Consider the following 19,509-nt stretch of genomic DNA (forward strand, 5'->3'; position numbering starts at 1 on the left):
CGAATGAGACTGAATGTAGGAAGTTACTGGGGTTTGAGCACAACCGCTGTACCTGTTCAGTGAGTTGATCTTGTATATTTAGATTTGGGAAGACAGAAGATGTTGCTCTGTTGTCTTGGTAACTGCTAGATTTGTCACAGATGCCTTTAAGAAATAGAAAGGGTATTGCTTAGCTGTCCTAGGGGCTTTTTACCCCTCTGTATGTGCACTGTTCTATTACTCTACCCTTTTTATTTTTTAAGGTATTCCTGGAAACAGTATTCGTCAACACATTTCTGTCTGCTGAAGGACACCAGTTCGACTAAGGTGCTAACCGGTGGACTTCCCTCTTTGTTGTTTCACTTGTTTTTTTCATGGATGCTGAATATTTGCTCAGGAGCCTTCTCCCACATTCTACCAGGTCCTTCTTCTGCTGAAATAATCTCAACACCGTCCAAATGTTTCTGTGTACCTGACACAACCCGTGGCTTGTTCACATTAAAGAATTCAAAAATGCAATGTGTAACTCACTTTAAAACTTTGCTTTCCATAGCAAAATTGATGAAACTGATTTTCCTCTCATAGTATCATTTCAAGGTATTAAATCTGAAGGACTAAATGACTCAAAATTTTTCATAGATGCAGAGTGTTTTGAATGTTGATTCTTCTCTGGTACATTTTCTGTCTCAGTTGCATCAAAGAGTAGTTGCTGCATGGTAGCTATTGGTGTCAAGACTGTAACGCTAACCAAGAATACAGCTGAGTAAGATTGTCTCGACCAGAAAGGTAGGATTAAGTCTTTATTTGTGGGCAGGGGAGGAATATCCAAGGACTTATTGAACATTCTAGCTTACTCTCTGTGAGTGAAGACTGGGGTATTGTTACTCACCATGAGGATAGTCATGCCCTGCAGTTTACCAAATCATATTTGTGAGCTCTGTTCACAGTTGTTTGTTGTTACACTATTAATGGTACCTAAAAGGAGATGGAAAGTTTATTGGGCTTGTTGTGTCGACTTTATTATCTGTTTTTATTTCATTTTGTAGCATAGATCTTATCCCCTATTGTTTAGAGAAAAATATGTGTTTTCATTGCTTACAAAAGTGTCGCTAGTGTGAAGATAATTTGCATTCAGAATGGATCACTGGAGTGTCACTGTTTTCCACTGTACCCTTTCTTTTTTCACACAGAGAAGGAAACATTGTAGATTACAGATAATTATATGCCCAGATTCAGTAAAGATTCATTTTTAATAACTGTACCTCTAACAGAGACTGAAATTAGTCTCACGTTGTAATACTGATCTTAGATGTTGTGCTTTGACATTGCTTATCTACTGTTTTAATTTCTCTTTCTCACTTGGAAATTGATTTAATTAATAATTTAGATTATCCAGTTGCAAATTAAAGATGCAATCCATAATACATCCAGAAATAAGAACAACAATAACCTGTCAGAGAATCCATGTTTCCTTAGCTTCGCTTTTAGAATAACACTTCTATTTATGATGCTTTGTCATTCTGGTTGGTGAGCGCAGTCAGATTTATCCCTTAACCAATTTCAAACTGGGATTTATGATTGATTTTTTTTTTTTTTTTTTTTTGTAAGCATCTTTGGTCTAGTGAGTATAATTGTTGTACTTCACTGCACAGGTTGCCTGTGGGTCCTTGTCAAGATTTTTCTCTAGTGCTTTTGGCTTCTCTCTTCTGTTTGGGCTATAGTACCAGGTATCGTTTCTCTGGCAGCATGTGGATGACTTCAGATACTCCCAGAGTCCTTTGTGTCTGTTTCTTCAGGACTTCAGTGACAGATGTGATGGGAAGGATCTGCTTTTTTTGCGATCACACTTCTGCAGTGCCCTAAGGCTTTATCAGCCCTGTGCTCAGGAGACCTCTGTCTCTTTGTTCTTGCTCATAGGAAGTTGGTCTGTCGGCACCAAAGGTTCCTGACTAGTGTTCCTTGCTCAAGTTTAAAGCTTAGTTTTGAGTAAGATGGGGATTGCAAGAACATGGATGGCATGGTCGCAGTACTCTGTTATGTGTTATCCAGGGAATAATGACATCTCCAGACTCTACAAGGCAGCTGTGTGACTTGCTCAGGTTCTTTAGTTATGATGTCAATTCAAATTAAAAGAGATATTTAGGATCTGTTGTAAACAATTTTTAGATTGAAAGCAGAAATTTAAATTTATTCCCTGTAATCAAGGGCTAGCCTGAGATGACGTGGTTTAGAAAGTCTACTTCTGATGCACATTCATCCTTCCCACCACAGAATTTTATTCCCTGGATAGAGCCAAAGTGGAATTAGAAACAGTGGGAAACTGAAATCTGACATATGATTTGCTTTTGAGTCAATTAGGTGCATACGGTAGCTTAATCCAATTTACTTCCATCCCAGTGTGGCTGGAATACTGATCGTTCCACGTGGATTTCTTATGTTAAGGGCGTTTATTGTGTTAAATATGGGGAAACTTATAGTTACTTAAATCTACATAATACTTGTAATTATGCCTTCCCAAGAATTTGGGGGTTTTTACTTATTTTTCTGCCACAGAATTAAACCTCTTGACGTTCCTATTCAAGCAGCTCAGTGTTCCTTTGGTCATAAATTCATGGTTTTGCCTTTTTTTCCTCCATTATGCCTGAAGTTCAGCTTCTTTTGTGCTTTCAGCTGTGGGCAAACCTGAAGCCAGGAAGCCGCTGAGTCTTGTACCACAGCGGCTAACTCTAGTTCTCTGTTAGGCACCGCATTTGTGGGCGTACCACACTGATGCTGTAAGCACGGGCTGGTGTACAGCTCTCTCTTAGTAAGAGTGTTGCCTTACTTTTTGTTAGAAATTTGCATACTCTTTTAGGCTAGTTGTGATCAGAAGAAACTTCTGCAGTTAGGATGTAGCTCTTCTTGAAATTTACATACCTTATTCTAATTAGTGGACATGTCAAGAAAGAGAAAATGCTGTATTCAGCCTCTCCACTCCTAGTAAGAACAAGTTACCTGTTTATTTGTTGGCTTAGACTAAGGCATATGAGTAACAAGCACATATTTACATGCATGTGTAGTGTAAGTGCCTCTGCATATGGGTAATAAATGCACCTGCAGTTTTTAATTTTGTTTAGTTCAGTGAAATAGTTGATGTTTGGAGGCGGGTGTTTTTTAGTGCCTTTTCTTGAGCTGGAGATATCCTTTCTTAATCCCCTAAACATTTTTGCAGAAAAGGAGCTTGGAGGTCATGAACAACTGATGCAGTCCTAGGAATAGCTGACTTGAGAAACCTGGAATACAAAATAGGTTAAATAACATAACTTTGGAATATTTTGCTTAATTTATGAGTACTGCGGTGAAAACATTTTTGATTTGGCATTGTGACTAACTGAAGACGACTCTCTTCTTATATTTTTTTCTCCCCAAAGTTACCCCTGCTGAGAAACATACACATGCTACCAAATGGTACAGTTCTTAGGGCTCTGAAGGAATCACGCTGTATTTAAAAATGTTATTTGACCTTCTTTTGAACCATTGTATGTTCTTGCAAGTATTTTTTTTTTAAATGACTACTAAATTTTATTTTCTCTTTCCTTCTCCAAATAATCTGCAGTGTTTGTGGTTTTGCTTTCCAAGGTATCCTTTTTTTTTTTTTTTTTTTTGTTGCTATAGCTCTCACCTTGTATATCATTTTGAATACCAAACTCTGCAGAAACGTTTAAAAAACTGCCTACATGGAATTAGGGTTGATGAGTAGAAGACAAAAGGCTTTTCTGTTGAACACCAAGTAGTGCAAGTTTTAAAATGGGCTCTCTGAGTTCATAAGCAGGCCTTAGAAATGGAAGCATCCAAGATTATGATGAATGAAATTGGACTAAAATGCTTCCCAGCAAATATCCAAGTCATATTATAGTGATAAAACTAATGTGTTTAACTTATTTAGAATATTGCGGTGTTATTGCAAGGATTCCATGAGGGCTTGTAGAAAATTTTGTGCGCTGGGTAGGTTTTCATGTGTGGTGTTCCTGCTTTACAGTTACAATATGGTGAGTGTTGTGGGGTACTACAGTTGTCCATCCTTGTCAGTATGACACTGTGCGTGTATTCGTGTGCCTGTGGTGTGGTGTTCATGTCACTTTCCAGGTGCTGCCTTCACTGACTGGCAATAAACGTACATTTCACAGCTTCTTCTTCTGTTTGGAGCTGTTCTGGGTGTGCTTGCTCAGCACGTGGCAGGGAAAGCAGTGGGGTTTCCCGGACAGGTCTCAGTTCAGAAAAGAGAGAGTCGTCTATTACAGGAGAGGTGGGGAGTTCTCTCTAAGGAGGCATTGCTTGTGCTGTTCAATCCTCAGCCATTTCATACCAAAGAGTCCCTTAAAAATTGAAAAGATGGCATATGTTTCCTAAAAGAACATACTGGATTTTTTAGAGGTAGCTTTTATCCACGTCTTTTCTAGGTACCCATACCATACAAGTGGAACATTGGCGCATTGCTGAGTCTGGCAAAACATGGGCGCTTTGTGAAGTTCCTCGGAGAGCGTGCCAAGACAACTTGTACTCAGAGCCTGTGGCCCTTGCAAATTCAGCCTGAGTTTTCTCTGCTTCAGGTGTGACTTGGAGATGTGGGTAAATACACCCAAAGAGTAGCTGATTTTTGCTTACAAGCTCAGCTGGCACACTAACTTTTCTCTTTGGGAAGTGGTGTGAAATGGGAGCAAATGGTTAGGGCTCTCACACTTGAAAAGATCGATTAAAAGGTGTGGGCACAAAGGTCCCTTGCAGTGACAGTGGCCGGGAGCTGAGCCTGGGCTGCATTCCCCGGGTGGTGGCAGGGCAGGGCCTGGCCCCACTACACAGCAGACACCCACGCACCGGAGGGTGCCGCATGCAGAAGAAAGCAAGTGATTATACATCTGGATGTGGGAAACGAGTAACAAGCCAAGTTGGAAGTTCTCACATTTTCACCTTTTCTTACCGCATGCTTTCCTGAGCATTAATGTTGTGGTCTTGCTCCCTGTCGATAGTATGCCCTTGGGTAGTATCTTAAGTACTTCATTTTCAGCATAAAGTAGCAGAGAGAAATCCTCAGACTTAAGCTGTTTCTTACTGTTGCTTGAAGCATATGTGGAGAGGTTGTTTTTGTTTTGTTTTTCTTCTTTTTTACAGGAAGAAGGTAGCTTAACCTTCAGCAAACAGCTGGTTGTTCTAGTAATCAGCCTCTGATTTCTCTGTTTTAAAGACAGGCTCATCCATCAAGTCCTGAGTGCAGAGCTAGGAGTGCTTAGAGAGCACTTTCCCATGTATGTGTGATTACTGAAGCACAGCTGCTGTTCTGGGTAATTAATGTGAGAGTATGATATATTTCAGATGGGTGCTGCATCTCTATTTCCAAGGTCAGATGACCTTTTTTTGCTTATATCCTCTTCTGTCTGTGACATTTTATTTAGGATATTGATTTTTGTTTGCTTGCTGGAGATAAAGTGCTCTTGGAAGGCCTGGTGAGAAAAACCGGGAAGACCTTGTGTCTGCATGAGGAAAATGCTACTAAGAGTAAAAACAAAAAAAAAAAAAAAAGTTTTTTAATAGTCTTCAGTTGCCACATGTGAAAAGGGATATAGTTATTCACTGTCTTAATACATGGTTCTTCAAATTACTGTTTTAAAGACTGATTGTTAAATAGTCAAATGGAGGTACTTGACTTAGATGCTTACTTTTCTTCGAAGGTTATTGGGGCTTAGGTGAGCTAGGGGCATTTATTCAGATGCCCAGTTCTATATGTAAACTCTATTGAAATAAAAATACATTTGTAAATGATAATTTATTATTTGGAAAGTTAAAAAGTGAAATTTAAATGAAATTATTTGACTTGAGTTGTAGGCAGTTTTCATGCAGTTGAGTCTTACCATCTTTTCTAACTTAACATTGTTTGGTCAAAGATGTGCCAGGATACGTGTGGTAAAGATTTTAGAAAGCTGGTCGTCATCCTGTGTTTGTGTGTGGCTTCATTTCTTTCAGCTAGTGCTGCCATTTCGCTGTGAATTACACTTAGGTGCAGGCCGGGGGCTGCTTTGAGTGTGACAGATTTAATGCAAAATTTTTAAGGAATCCTCCATTTCAGCCTAATTCTGTTTCCGTGCAAGTTGTTGAAGAGTTTCTAACTGACTTCAGGGAACATTGTTTGGGATGGGCTTTTCAAAGGGCTGTTACACATTAACATCTTTACTCTTCCCTTTGTGGGCTTAAAATTGAAAACTCTGCAGTACTGTTTTTCTTGTTGCCTAAAATAGTATATTTTTTGACATATGCTGGGGGGAGGAGAGTGTTTGGTTGGTTAGTTTTGGCATACACCTGTCCATTCTTTCCAGATTTCTTGCAAGTCTTAGCTGGAAAAGACCTTACCTTGTCATGGAAATTTTCTTACTTGCATACCTTCTTTAGGTGGAAAAGACAAACTATCTTTGTTGGATCTAGCTGTCATATGCTTCTCTAGGGAGAAGAAGCAGCTTACTTCTGATGCAGCCTGGGAATCCCTATTTATCTCTGCTGATTTTAAAAGTGCATAGGGTGACTGCCTCAGCTGAAGAGACGGTATTGAAGGAGTGTAGTATTCATAGGACCGTGTATCTTAGCAATTGCAGACTGCAGTGTTGGAACCGTCTGTCATTTTACATTACTACATCCTTCCTTTGTGCTGGGTTAGTGAGGCGTAGGGAGAGTGGTGGAATATTTCTGTTATACCTCTACAATGTTTGAGTCTATGGCAAAGTTAATTTTTCCAATGCATACCCGCAAACGTCACCAAAATGCTGCAGCCGTCCGTAGGAGTACATCCAAGGAGCTGCTTGGAAATGATTTTTCCACAAAGAATTCATCGATTAGAAGTGAGAAGTGCCGCCCCCAAGGGATTCATGGTTGGTGCTGTTGGAGGTCATTTGCACAGGTCATACTGCTGTCCTGGCTGTCCTCCGACTTCAGAGCTGACGAAGTCAAAAGTTTGTCTGCTGGGGAAGGAAGGGTGCATTTTGTTGCTTCTGTTTATTGACTCCACTTTTTCTAAGACTAACTTCAGAGGTTTTTTTTTTTATTTATTTATTTCCAGGTGTGATTGACAAAATGTCAACAGAGTAAGTGACCTACCCACCAGAACTTGCCATGAACCATTTGGTTGGACCACCTGATGGGGAGGTAAGCGAAGAGCCAGCAAATGGGGCAGTGAACGAGTCGGTGGAGGCTGACCTGGAGCATGCGGAGGTGGAAGAGGAACAGCGGTATGCAAGTCACTACCCAAGGCGTACAAACAGCAGCCAAGGGGGCCTGTCTGGGCAGGAGGAGGAAGGGATGTTAGCTCGGTCAGCCAGCACTGAGAGTGGTTTCCACAATCACACAGATACTGCAGAAGGGGATGTCATAGCCACGGTGGAGGACAGCTACGACACGGAGAGAGTTCAGGAAAATGAGGATGAGAGCGCCTATGCAGTGCAGTACAGGCCTGAGTCTGAGGAGTACACGGAGAATGCCGAGGCTGAGCATGGCGAGGCCGTTCATAACCGAACACTGCCCAACCACCTACATTTCCATTCCATCGAACACGAGGAAGCCATGAACGCAGCCTACTCAGGTTACGTCTACACACATCGTCTCTTCCACCGAGGTGAGGATGAGCAGTATGCCGAGCCTTACGCTGACTATGGACTGCAGGAGCACGTGTATGAGGAGATTGGAGATACACCAGACCTGGATGCTAGGGAGGGGATCCAGCTGTATGAGCGGGAGAGGGAGGAAGCTGACAATTACCGCAAGGAGGCACTCGGTGCCCGCCTTCACCATTATGATGAGCGGTCTGATGGAGAGTCTGACAGCCCAGAAAAGGAGGCAGAGTTTGCGCCCTACCCAAGAATGGATAGTTACGAACAAGAGGAGGACATTGATCAGATTGTGGCGGAGGTGAAGCAGAGCATGAGCTCCCAGAGCCTGGACAAGGCAGCTGAAGACATGCCAGAAGCTGAGCAGAGTTTGGAGCAGGCTCATACTCTTGCCGGTGGGGGGCATGAAAGCAATGGCCAGCTTCCACCTGGTTCTCGCGTTACGTCCGGCTCAGGAGAAACTGTGCAGAGGTACAGCAAGGAAAAGAGAGATGCAATTTCACTGGCTATCAAGGATATTAAAGAGGCTATCGAGGAAGTGAAGACAAGGACCATCCGTTCTCCTTATACCCCTGACGAACCTAAGGAGCCGATCTGGGTGATGCGGCAGGACATCAGCCCAACCAGGGACTCTGACGACCAGAGGCCACTAGATGGAGATGTGAGTATGCAAAGCTTCCAGCTCTCTGTTATGTATGCCCTGTTCCTTTAATTGTGACATACATTGCAGTGAGAGAGGGTGGATTTTGTTTTTGTTCTGTGACTCATTCTTCTTAAATTATGTAGTGCTTTGCCTATTTTAAATTTGTACTTTAGAGGGCACATAAGAGATAAACATGTACATCATCAGTGGACCAAAATCTTCCTTTGAAGCACTGACTGTTAACCTATGCAAGAGTTTGACACACAAAACTCTTCACTTTTTTTTTTTTTTCCTGAAACAAATCCCATGGGATACTTAGAGTAGCTACTGAACAGAACACTTTGTCTTACATAATATAGCCTTACGTGTTTCTGTTAATTCTAGGTTTTTAAATCTCAGTTTTTGTCACATAGCAATGCTTATGATTCCATCAGAAATCTGTTAATATTATTTATAGTGGTATCACGTATCCAGATTCAGATTCCAGAAAACCTGCATGGGCGTTGTCCACCTCCAGGGTCTAGAAATGTGCTATGAAATTCAATATATTATCATTTTAAAACATATTTGATCTCCAGCAGTATAAGTACTGAAAACCCTTTTTCGGGTTTACAGCATTAGCATTTCTCAAATTCTGTACTTTTGGCATGAGACTTAACTTGGATCAGAATCAGTTCACAGTTTGTGGTTCCAGCTGTCTGTATGATAACCTTTCCTTGAAGTTTTACGGGTTTTCTGTATTTCTAATAAAACAAACTCATAAACAACTAACTAAGTTAAATTTATGCCTGATGTGAAAATGGCTGATATACTAGAAGTATTGGACCAAAAATTATCTCTAATACGGAACCATGCCATTACTTCATGGGTAACTGCACTACAAACATCTGCTCTATCCTTTGTATTGCTGTGGAATGTTTTTTGTGACCTTTTTTTTTTTTTTTGAAAAACACCAAATGATAGAACTGTGGGGTTTTTGGCCTTTTAAACTGAATTGCTGAAAACTTATAGGAATGCATCAGAACTATCCTAAACACCTCAACCTTTTCAAAGGGAATTCAGACACTGAAAAAAGGTCACATGCAATGCAGATCTATGACATGCTTCTGCATTTTTCATCTGTCTTCAAAGCTGTGAAGGCTAATATTCTGCAAGTGGAAAGAGATTTTTGGAGTATGGGGTTTGAGTTGTTGACAAACATGCAAGTTAGCTGTGGGAACTAGCTTTCAGGTTTTATTTTTGCTTGAAAACAGAAACACATAGTGATGAGTGTGTTTACGTTTGGTTTTTGTTTCTTTATAGTTTCATTGAAACTTTTAATTTTAAAAAAATATTGCAAAAACTATTCCTCTTAATATTATTAAAAAATAAATCTGTTACAGAGTTGATTAGCAGTCTTGTGGAGGCCTAAAACAACATTTCCAGATTATGCTGTAAATGAGAACAATTATCTTTAGTGTAACTAATTCAGAAATTTCCAGAAGCTTTCATTAAGTCTCTCCTATTGTTCGAATATGGGTGGCATTACTCTTTTGCTGTACATTTTGGTCACCATATTGTCTGTGCATCTAAGTGCTGTCTTTTTCTGGGAGGACCAAAGAACTTGCTGTTGCTTCCTGATTTTTCTGGTCATAACACCCAGTACCAGCAATGGTCTTGCCAGCGTTAGGCTGGGGATCCTTGGAGCACTGAGTCCTTTCTGCAGGTGCTCCAGCTGCTTTCCAAAATATTGCTGCACCTTGCAGGATTCGACTTTCTGAGTATGCTGGTAGGACTCGGCATAGTGTGTTCGTATAGTAATCAAAACAGGTGTTTCCATCAGTCTGCATCAATAACAATACCCATAGTGAAGTACACTGGGGCTCTGGTTTTGTACCAAAAGGTAATTTCTCATTCAGCATTTTTCATTGCCTGTCAGACAAGAGCCTGACCGAGATTTTCAGTTATGGCTGCAGTCAAAGCAGTGATGTATGATGACAGTAAGTATAGCTCAGTGGAAAGTGAAATGGTGATTGTAGATGTATAGACGGTCTCTGTTCTTGGAAAGAGAAAGTTAGTTGAGTGATAGTTTAGCAGACCAGGAGCAGATTGAAGGGAATACATATTGCAGAAGAAGAATATAATACAAGATTTGGGATTGTGTAGGGTTTTTGTTTTTCACTGAAGACTACATCTATGCCTTACTGTACTCTTTAAATCAGATTTCACAACATACTGTTCTGAACAGTCTGCTTTCTTAAACAGAGTATTACTACAATTGCTTAGCAGTAAATTGGGCAAAATTGGATTTTGCTGTCTAAGTGGTCATGAGTGATCAGTTGCACTGAAAATACAGTTAGAGCCTGTTTATCTGAATGTAGATTTTCCTTCTTTCTCCCTTCAGAAAGAAAAAGGATCTCAGACACAAGCTTTTTAGTGCAACCAGTCTATGCCAGAGAAGTAATTCAATCTAATTAGTGGTATTGGTCTTGAAATAAGAAGGAACTACATGGACAGTGTTTTACCTTCAGGCAAACACCCTTTTCTTCCCCTAGAATTATTGTTGCCTGATGGGTCTTTTATTACCTTCAGTATTTTTGCAGGTCTGCTTTGGAAGTTGTACCCACGTTGTTTTTTATCAAAACCATTTTGATTTTAAAAGTAATACTTGTTTGGAAATATTTGTAAACGTTCTGTGTATTATAAGATACTGAAATTGGTAAGGCCTCTTCAGATCTAAGGACTGGTCATGTTTTATTTAGCTAGGAGCTCTGCAAGAGGGAGTGATGAAGCCAGGGAGTCAGAAGAATGATTTGTGGTTGAGAGTCATTAAATATGACAACCTCTTTTGGCTTTTTCACAAGAAAGTGACTGTCACTCCTCAGCACTGAGCATTTAGATGATACGTTCACAGTAGAACGTTTGGAAGAGGATGAGTTTGAAGTATCCTGAGACTATTTTGAGAAGCTAGCAATCAAGAAGTGTTTGGCTAGCCTGCAGCTGGGTGTAGTTTGGGACTTAGGAAAGACTTATGCAATGAGCATGACAGAAAGATACAGATCACTTCAGTAGAATTCTGCTTGTTTTTAAGAAGGTCTGTTCCCAGGTTTATTTGAGGTTTAATTTACAGGAATTTCTATTCATTGGCCAGTCCTACTTATTTCTCCCCAGAAGAGATGTTTTGTAGGTACACAACGAAAGAAAATTTACTCACAGACATGGACAGTTCTATTGTAATAAACGATAGTAGTACCACGATGTAGGTGGCAGACTTCTGTGAATAAATAAATAGTATACTCGAGTATCTGCTTAATAATTAACAATGGAGAGTATTTGCTGCCACTGGCCTTGTGCACCTTTGTTAGTGATGCTTTCACTGGGATAAGAAATGTTCTGGACCATATGTGGGAAGGTATGACACTTGTGTATTTGATAAATGCTGAAAAATTATCTCAGTGTCCTTGTAGTAAATGCGGTAAGATTTTTTGTAGTTTGACACTTACAAGAGATATGAGCAATTGATTATATTTCTAAAATCTATTTATCTGAATATTTTTTTTTAAACCAAAGCAGAAAATCACTTGGATTTAGCTTCACGTGTTTATCTTTTTCAAATACAGTAGCGGTTAGAGCTGCACAACTGTGTGAAATGTGGCGACAGGAAACTGACCCATGATGGAAAAAGACTGTGGAGCTGCAGTGAGGTTTTGTTTTCTGAGTGTGAAACTGGAGATGGTCTATTCACCTCCTACTGAATCATGTTCATAGCTTGAGACCAGCATGAAGCTTGTGGTATGCACATGTCTGGGAGTGGTGGACAGAAATACCCTTTAGACAATACTGTTCTTCTAAATGCCTGTGGTTATCTCCCTGGAAGGGAAGGCCCATATTCTTTTTACATAGTTCATGCCTATTTCTCTTTTCAGTCAGATTGTCCATCAGAAATATGTTGTGAGTGTGCCTAGCCAAGCACAGGACCAGCGGTGTTTGCAGGTCTAAATAGAAGATATCAGTAGTGCATGGATACAAAGAGGATAAGGGAGTAGTTCCATGTAGTAGGTATCTCAGAATATGGTGGAATATCCTGGTATATAAATCATACAAAAAGTCTAAAAAGCATCTTTAAAATGTCATAGAGCTTTGAGAAGAGTGGCTACTCCAGTTGTGGAAATACAGGGAACCTGTTGAGAAAAGCAGAAAAAGGCACAAACACTCAATTAGGTCTTTTTTTTGGCAAGGATTTAAGGAGCAATTCTGTCCTCTCATGACCAGAGAAGACAAGCAGGCTGCCTACTTCACTTCTGCCATAATCAGGAGAAAACAGTGGTTTCGGGGGAGAAATTCCCTGCTCCCAGGACTAAATACCATGACTTTGTTCTGAGGTCCGTTCAGTTATTTATGGAATTATAGATCTCAAAGCCAGATCTCACGTTTTGTTGACCTGCAAGGCATGTTTTGTTGCTGTGTTCCAAGACTTTGGTTTGTAAATTTCTCTCATCGGAGCCACAGTCTCTGTTCCTCTGCAGACACTTGAGGTGGTGGAACATAAAATAAAACCTAATACAAATTTAAACTACATACATGGGTGGTTTGGATTTGTGAAGTGGAAATTCGCAGCTGAAGACAAGCCTTTCAGGTTGAACAGAACTGAGCTGTGTTGTTTTGCTTCTCTGTTCGTTCTGGTTATCTATATTTAATTTCAACCCTTGACTTCTCAGTTGTAGGATTTTCTCCATTGTGGTGACTCCAAAAATGGAGTGTCTTCATGGAGATGAATTTGCTTCACTTTTTCCGGAGCAGGACTAATGTATTATTAACAAAGGAATAAAGAAGTCTGTTTTAAATAATTAAGCAGGTTTCAGTAATAGATGAACTGGGGGAGAGGAAAATGGGAGGGGGAGAAAAGAAATGAAATAAAGATGAGTTTGTATTAATAAGATATCGTGTTTTTTCTCTGAATGGACCCTTTAAAACTGTTTGCTGAGCACAAAGAATAGAGGTAATCTTTCTGTCAAGATCACAGTCTTAAAATTAAAGAGTAAGCCCAGTTAAAAAAACAAAAAGCATTTTAATCCCCAGGGCAGAAAGTTTTATGGTGATTCATCAATCACACAGAAGAAAGCGTATGTTTATCAATTAGTGTGCTCGATAACAGGCACTCACCCGATGACTTACTGGCTTTAAAATTACAGTGAGCATTGCATTCGTAACTCCTTGCTTTGTTTCTTTTTGGTGGTGGTGGTGGTTTTTATTTTGTTCTTGTTATGTTTTCTAAATTACGGAAAGCTGAAGGCAATGCCAAGTGATTTTTTCCTGTGCTGTTGAAAGCTGGAACAGCACTTGTTACAGTATTTCAGTCTTTTGAAAACACAGGAGGGATCTGCACTAATTTTTTCGGACTGACCCGTGAAGCTGCACGCAAGCTGCAAGTTCAAGTGAAAGTACAGCTGGGGAGGTCCGTAGCCGAGAGAGAAGCATCCAGCACCAAACCATCCTCCAGGAGTCCCGCTGTGCTGGCAGCCTTCCACCCAGCGCGCATGCGGCAGGACAGACCCCAACCCTCTTAGCGTCAGTGTGATCCGACGGACAGTCAGAGTCCGTACAGCCCGAGGTTTTATTCAGAGACGAGTTACAGCTCACAAAGTGCAGCTGTGGTGCTAAACGCTTACTGCTGCTGGTTCCTGTGGCTGTGAGGTTCTCTGAAATGGACAAAGTAAAGGCCCATCTTCCCGTAACAGGCTCAGTTACTTTTATTACTAGCTCACTCTGAGTTTTCTGTGTCAAATCTGAACCCCTTCTCATTTGTACGTATATTTTTATTTTGTATCTGGGATTCAGTAATATAAGCAGTAGTGGACAGGGATCTTAAAAGGCTTTGGCATAGGTACACAGTTATGGCTTAGGTCAAAATCTCCATTTTTGTAACTTCTGTGAATTTTACTGCAGAATTACATACAACTCAGTGTTGCTGTACAGACGCTCGTGGACAGTGTTTCAGAAAGCTAGTTTATTCAGAGCTTTGTAGGACCACTGTGGACATTCGGATCTCTCAAGTGGGCCTGCCAGTCACTATCCAGGCAGTGGGAAGTGGTGGGAAGCCCCGATGTTGCAGGGCACCCTCAGCTGAGCTGTGGGGACTCCTCAGACCAATACACCCCAAACTGCTGATGTTCTCAGCAGGTGACACGTGCGCAGCAGGAGTCACCAGGGGGAATGCCTGCAATTCCTGTATGGAGAGGTGCTACAGCAGCTAACCAAATGCTTTGTTCGGAGCTGAGCAGCTCAGTCAGTTATCTTGTCTCAAGTCAACCTGTCGTTATCATCTGTGCATAAATTAGCCGTGTTGAGGGGGGGTCCTGGACCACACAAGGAAACTGATGGGTGAGTGGGCAGCACAGGGCTGCAGTTGTGCCATAGGTTTAACTAAAGGACAAACTGCAGTTTCATCCTCATGCCACAGCAATAAAACAAATTCCACAGATTGTGTCACAGTATGCATGTATGTGTATAATAGTTCAGGGTGTTCGTGGTTTTTTTTTTTTTTTCAAAGCCTTTATTTATCACTACAGTTACTGCAAATTTATACAAAGTAGGACAGTAATGACGATTAGTTATATCGTAAGGAAATTTAGTTTTCAGCTCTATTCTTTACAGGTACTTGATGTCATCTAAAAGCTATGAACATTTGTTGATGGTCTCAGTTTGTCACAGTAGATATTCTGCAATGATGCCTTCCATGTGATAGACTTGTGATCAGGTCCTGAAATAGGACAGCTGTGGTGGATTGCTTATTAAAGATCTTGGCTGTGGGATTCAGGTGCATTTTCTTTCCCCCTCTCCTGAAGGAAAGAAAAACAGCTTTAACAGTAGCTCATAACAATACATAATGTGTAATGCATAGTAAGACTATATACAGTGTACAAGGAACATAGTCACAGTCAGAAAGTAGCTTCTATACCAATAGCAAAAACTATTTTGATAAATCACAGTGGATAGACAACTTCAGTGGCTAGGCTACAGCTGCTTGTGAAATTATGGGTCTAATTATAGTTACATGCTGGACCTGAAAACGTTGTAGACCTTTGACCTTTGCCTAATATATGGGGGTACCTCTGAGAAGACTTTTTATCACTGAAGTCAATTAAATTAAAAACCCTTGCTTTATCTAGTCGTCTCCTATGAGCTAATGTAGAGGAAGAGTACCTTTGCCATTCCTCTGCCAAGAAGCCCGTACGTGGACGTTACTGTCGTGTAAGTAATGGTCTTTTGTTTGAGTCCATCTTGCTTTGCTGAAGTATTTGTTGATTTCATCCTTTCTGTCCCAGCTTTGTATGTCACCCAAAGTTATACTATTTTCAGATATGCTGCTGCCATAAACAGGTAAAACAACATTGCTTTTATGAAGCAAAAGCAGGTGGTTGCATCTGAAGATGTTTCAGGGTCAGTTATGTTTGTCTTCACAAGTTATTCAGCAGCCAGGTGGGTTGACCAGGATAGGTTAGATGCAACATGATACTCCTTCCTCTCCAGTTCCCAGTTCTGTTACTGAATTCCAACGCACAAGAGCAGGGAAGGCTTCTCAGGTGGAGGGAGCTGTGTGTCAGACAGAAGCAAACAACACCAAAACTGAGATGGAAAACTTTTGGATGTACCAGGCTGAATATCGTAAGAAAAATGTAAGTAGATGTTCATGACAGCAACTGGTACTTTTTTGTTACTGCACATCAGAGAACAAACACTTTAGTTCTGCTGCTGGACCTCTCCATGTAACAACAGCATGCCTCACATGCATTTACGTTGTCTGTTCTGAGAGCATTTTCTTTAGGCTTTTAGAATTTGTTTTGTTAGGAGACAATGAAGCTGTTACTAAGCATTTATTTTAGACTTCGGTTTGTCGTGCTTTGAGGAGCTGTGGAAGTAGTCTATCAAAGTATTTCTTGATACTGGTATGAAAGCTACTCACAGACTGCGACTGCATTCTTTCCTTGTGCGTTGTAAGTGAAGAAAACCGAGTGTTATTCTTCAAAGGCTGAACTTTCTCTTACAAAATTTCTCAGGGAGAGCTCTCGTTTCTTATTATGTAGCAAACTTGGTAGCCAGTTTGATATTTGATGTTAGTATTTTTGGTCAGGGCAGAGGATTTTCTTTTTTTCAGGAAAAAATGAGTGAACTTTGAAACAGCACATGGGAGGGAGGCTGTGTAGTTATTTTGGTGTTTCCTTAATACTGATGTTTTGTAGATGAAGATAGGCCAATGAAGTTACTTGTAGTGCAACTGGAGTAACTGTTAATACATTTTAGATTGTGCAAAGTTCCTAAATGTCAACAACCAACTGTTTTAAATGAGATAATTTATTTTAGTTGCTAGTTTTGTGTGTCAGTAAGAAAGCTTTCTGGCATTTTAAATAATGTTTTGTGTGGAAACAGTTGATGCTAAAAGATTGTATGCTTTACTTTGTTTCTTTGTTTACTGTTTAAAGTTCAGTCCTGCAATATACTGATGCCATTATTAGGTTGATAGCGGTGCTCCCCCTTTGTATTTAATCCTCGTGCAGAAATATTAGCTAGCTAGTGGGAATGGAAACGCTATGGGGGTACATCCTTAAGGAAACAGAAGTTGCCACTTGCACAGTTAAGTCACTGTGGTATTGTAACTCTTGGTAGTTACACAGCAAGTCAGGAGAGCCCACACCCCTCCCACAGCCGCTGTGTAAATGCCAGTGGAGTGAGGAGAGACCATTTAGTCTTACAGAGCAAGTACATGCAGCAGCCTAGGGACCCTTTCACAACCACATCTGGTCTGTTCGGTAACCATCAGTCTCATTTTTGCCCTCCAGTTATGAATCAAAACGTAGGGAGATGCAAGGACTGCTGTTTTACCCTGGAGACATCCCTAAAAGCCATTGCTTCCTAACTGGGGGAGCCTTCACCAGGTTGACTGTACTTCTAACATTTGCTAAGTATCCAATATATTTCTTTGAGAGGAATCGGGGTAAGAAGAAAGAGGAGGAGGAGGGAATTCTATTTTCTTGTTTTATCTGTGAAAATAAACTTGCAAAACTTTGAGTTTTTGCACACTATTTCATGGAGCTTAACGCTTTAGCTAGAGCAGAGGCATAGCAGGAGGGAACTCCTGGACTGGAGCTGCTGCCAGCTCAGAGCCCTTTTCTGATATGACTGATATGTCACGTAATTGTTTATGAAAACAGAAGAATAGCGTTTGGCTGTTTTGCTGTCAGTGATGTACTGCTGAGCTGGCAAAGGTGGGGCCAAACTCCTGATGTGAAAGGAGATTGTAGAACTCCAGTGCTGCTGGGTTAAAAACCCAGCTTGCGTAACTAAACGCTAAAGCTTCCTTAGAGGGTTCACCTTTTGGCACGGACATATTTTACAAGTACCTTCTTAAAATCTGCCTTCAAAATGTGTGCCGGGTTGAAGCTTTATTCTCTCTTACAAGTTGGTCACCTGCATTAATTCCAGCTTAGTGTTCTTGTGTCATGTTTGCATTCCAGTCTGCCCTGCTCGGGACCTTAGGTACCTCGCTGTGGCTTTTTAGCAACAGTGTGCTGTGTGTTAGCAGCATCCATCAAGAGCTGCCTGTGATTAGAGCAGCCTTTCCAAGAGCAGCTTACCAAAATACTTGCGGGCAGATCACACAGAGCTAGAAATTCCATGCTGCTCTTCTTGTATGCTGTTCCCGTTGGTTTTCTACTATGATGTTTTTCCTATGATGTTTTTCCTGAATTGCTAGGAAATTATATGAGAGACAGCTTCTCCGCTAAACTGTGTATGGGTGAAAGAAGAAAAGTGAGGAAATTTGATCTAGAGAGCATGTATGATACTAAGATAAACTGCGTGAACTGTGAAATTTTTTCAAAGTTTGTACTGTATCTAGGCTGAGGAATTGTAGTTCTTGGTTACACTGGTACTGAATAGCCCTTGAATACCTTGAGAAGTCCTTGAATATGTTAATATTACGCTGTACAATTTATTAAAGGTGTTTTTATAGATGACGGCTAACATATATGGACAACCACTGAACTCCATCTCTGCTTAGATGAGATCAGTTTGCCACTTTAGGTTAATCATACCTGAAAGCCTATATGCTTGTAGAGGAAACCACAGGCATTTCTTCCCTCTTCCCAGTTTGACAGTTAAGTAATCTTTACAGAATCCCTTTTCTGTTCATGGTCAGTTCACCTGTCTGCCATCACAGCTTACTTCTTCTTAATGACATTACCCTTTCTTTCCTAGAACGCCAGAATTCTAGGACGTGGGTCTGTGCTGCTTACAGCTTTCAGCAGACTCAGAATCATTTGCCTGCATGCCACAGGCATGTACTCATGCAGCTGTAAGTCCTGTAACTGCAGCTTAGTTGAATGCTGACAATAAATGGAAGCAGTTGGCCCAGTACCACAGACAATCTTCCATTTATCCCATAAAAGTGTGGTGTTATGACATACTTTTTGGCTCAGTCTTGTCTGCCACTGAGTACATTTTTTTAAGTTTTCTACTTGTTTCATTTCATACATACACATTTTTTTTAAAGATTTAGATGTTGAGGTTGAGTCCAGTGAGATACTGAGTTAGTTACATCTAATCATTGTGATAAAATCAAGGGTTACAACATTTCAAAAAGTGTTTGTCCTGTTTTGTTTTGTTTTGTTTTTTTCTTTTTCACTTTCATCTCTTATTTCCTCTACCAAGTTAGAGGAAAATATGAAAGAAGAACTTCTACATTGGTCACTCAGATTATTATTTAATTTTATTTCCTTGCCATGTCTAGTCTCCATCTCCAGATTCCTCTTCACCTCGGGGTGCTGAGTCGTCAAGTAGGCAACATCACCAGGATGTCTGCAGTACAGCAGAGCCCTCCACTAATAAAGAGGTAGAGTGAAATCTTTTTAAAAGCCACAGTCTTGTTCATAATGCTTATGCCTTTTTATTTTCCTTGCCCCATTATACCTGCGCAATCCCTTCTCTTTTACTGAAATTGGAACAAACTTGAATAGCTGATTTGCTGCTCCTTTCCCTTATGCTTGCCTGGCTGTCTGACTGAATTTCTAACATTCTTAAGTCTGTTTGTCGTGGCATTTCTGACTCTGTGTTTGGCTGCCACAAAATTTACTTAGCAGGCTGGGAGAAGAACAGCCAACATCACTTCTGTAGTAGAGGCAAATTAAGCCCTTTTCCTTTTTCTGTGCAGAATGTCCTCCAACAAAGAAAGTAATGCTTGTCAGCGAGATGAATAATCCTCCTTAAATAAAATTAGTTAGGTAGTAA

General features: G+C 40.5%; 1 protein-coding gene and 1 long non-coding RNA gene across 6 annotated transcripts in view; one reads left to right on the plus strand and one right to left on the minus strand.

The window, feature by feature from the left end:
* The window catches only part of APBA1 (amyloid beta precursor protein binding family A member 1), an 87,059-nt gene that overhangs the window by 44,272 nt on the left and 23,278 nt on the right, over window positions 1-19,509 (plus strand). For 3 of the 5 annotated variants that reach the window (XM_040541024.1, XM_040541026.1, XM_040541025.1), the window contains exons 2-3: window positions 7,061-8,265; window positions 19,013-19,114. In XM_040541024.1, the coding sequence (XP_040396958.1) occupies window positions 7,114-8,265; window positions 19,013-19,114 (1,254 nt within the window). In that variant the 5' untranslated portion in view covers window positions 7,061-7,113. The remainder of the gene's footprint in view (window positions 1-7,060; window positions 8,266-19,012; window positions 19,115-19,509) is intronic. The other 2 variants (XM_040541028.1, XM_040541027.1) reach the window with 1 other exon arrangement.
* On the minus strand, window positions 14,757-16,147 carry LOC121061736. The gene is made up of 2 exons (XR_005815237.1): window positions 15,430-16,147; window positions 14,757-15,065 (listed from the first exon to the last, which is right to left on the minus strand). It is a non-coding gene; the product is annotated as an uncharacterized LOC121061736 (long non-coding RNA).

Source organism: Cygnus olor, chromosome Z (genome assembly GCF_009769625.2).
Source record: "Cygnus olor isolate bCygOlo1 chromosome Z, bCygOlo1.pri.v2, whole genome shotgun sequence".
In the NCBI taxonomy this organism is placed as follows: domain Eukaryota; kingdom Metazoa; phylum Chordata; class Aves; order Anseriformes; family Anatidae; genus Cygnus; species Cygnus olor.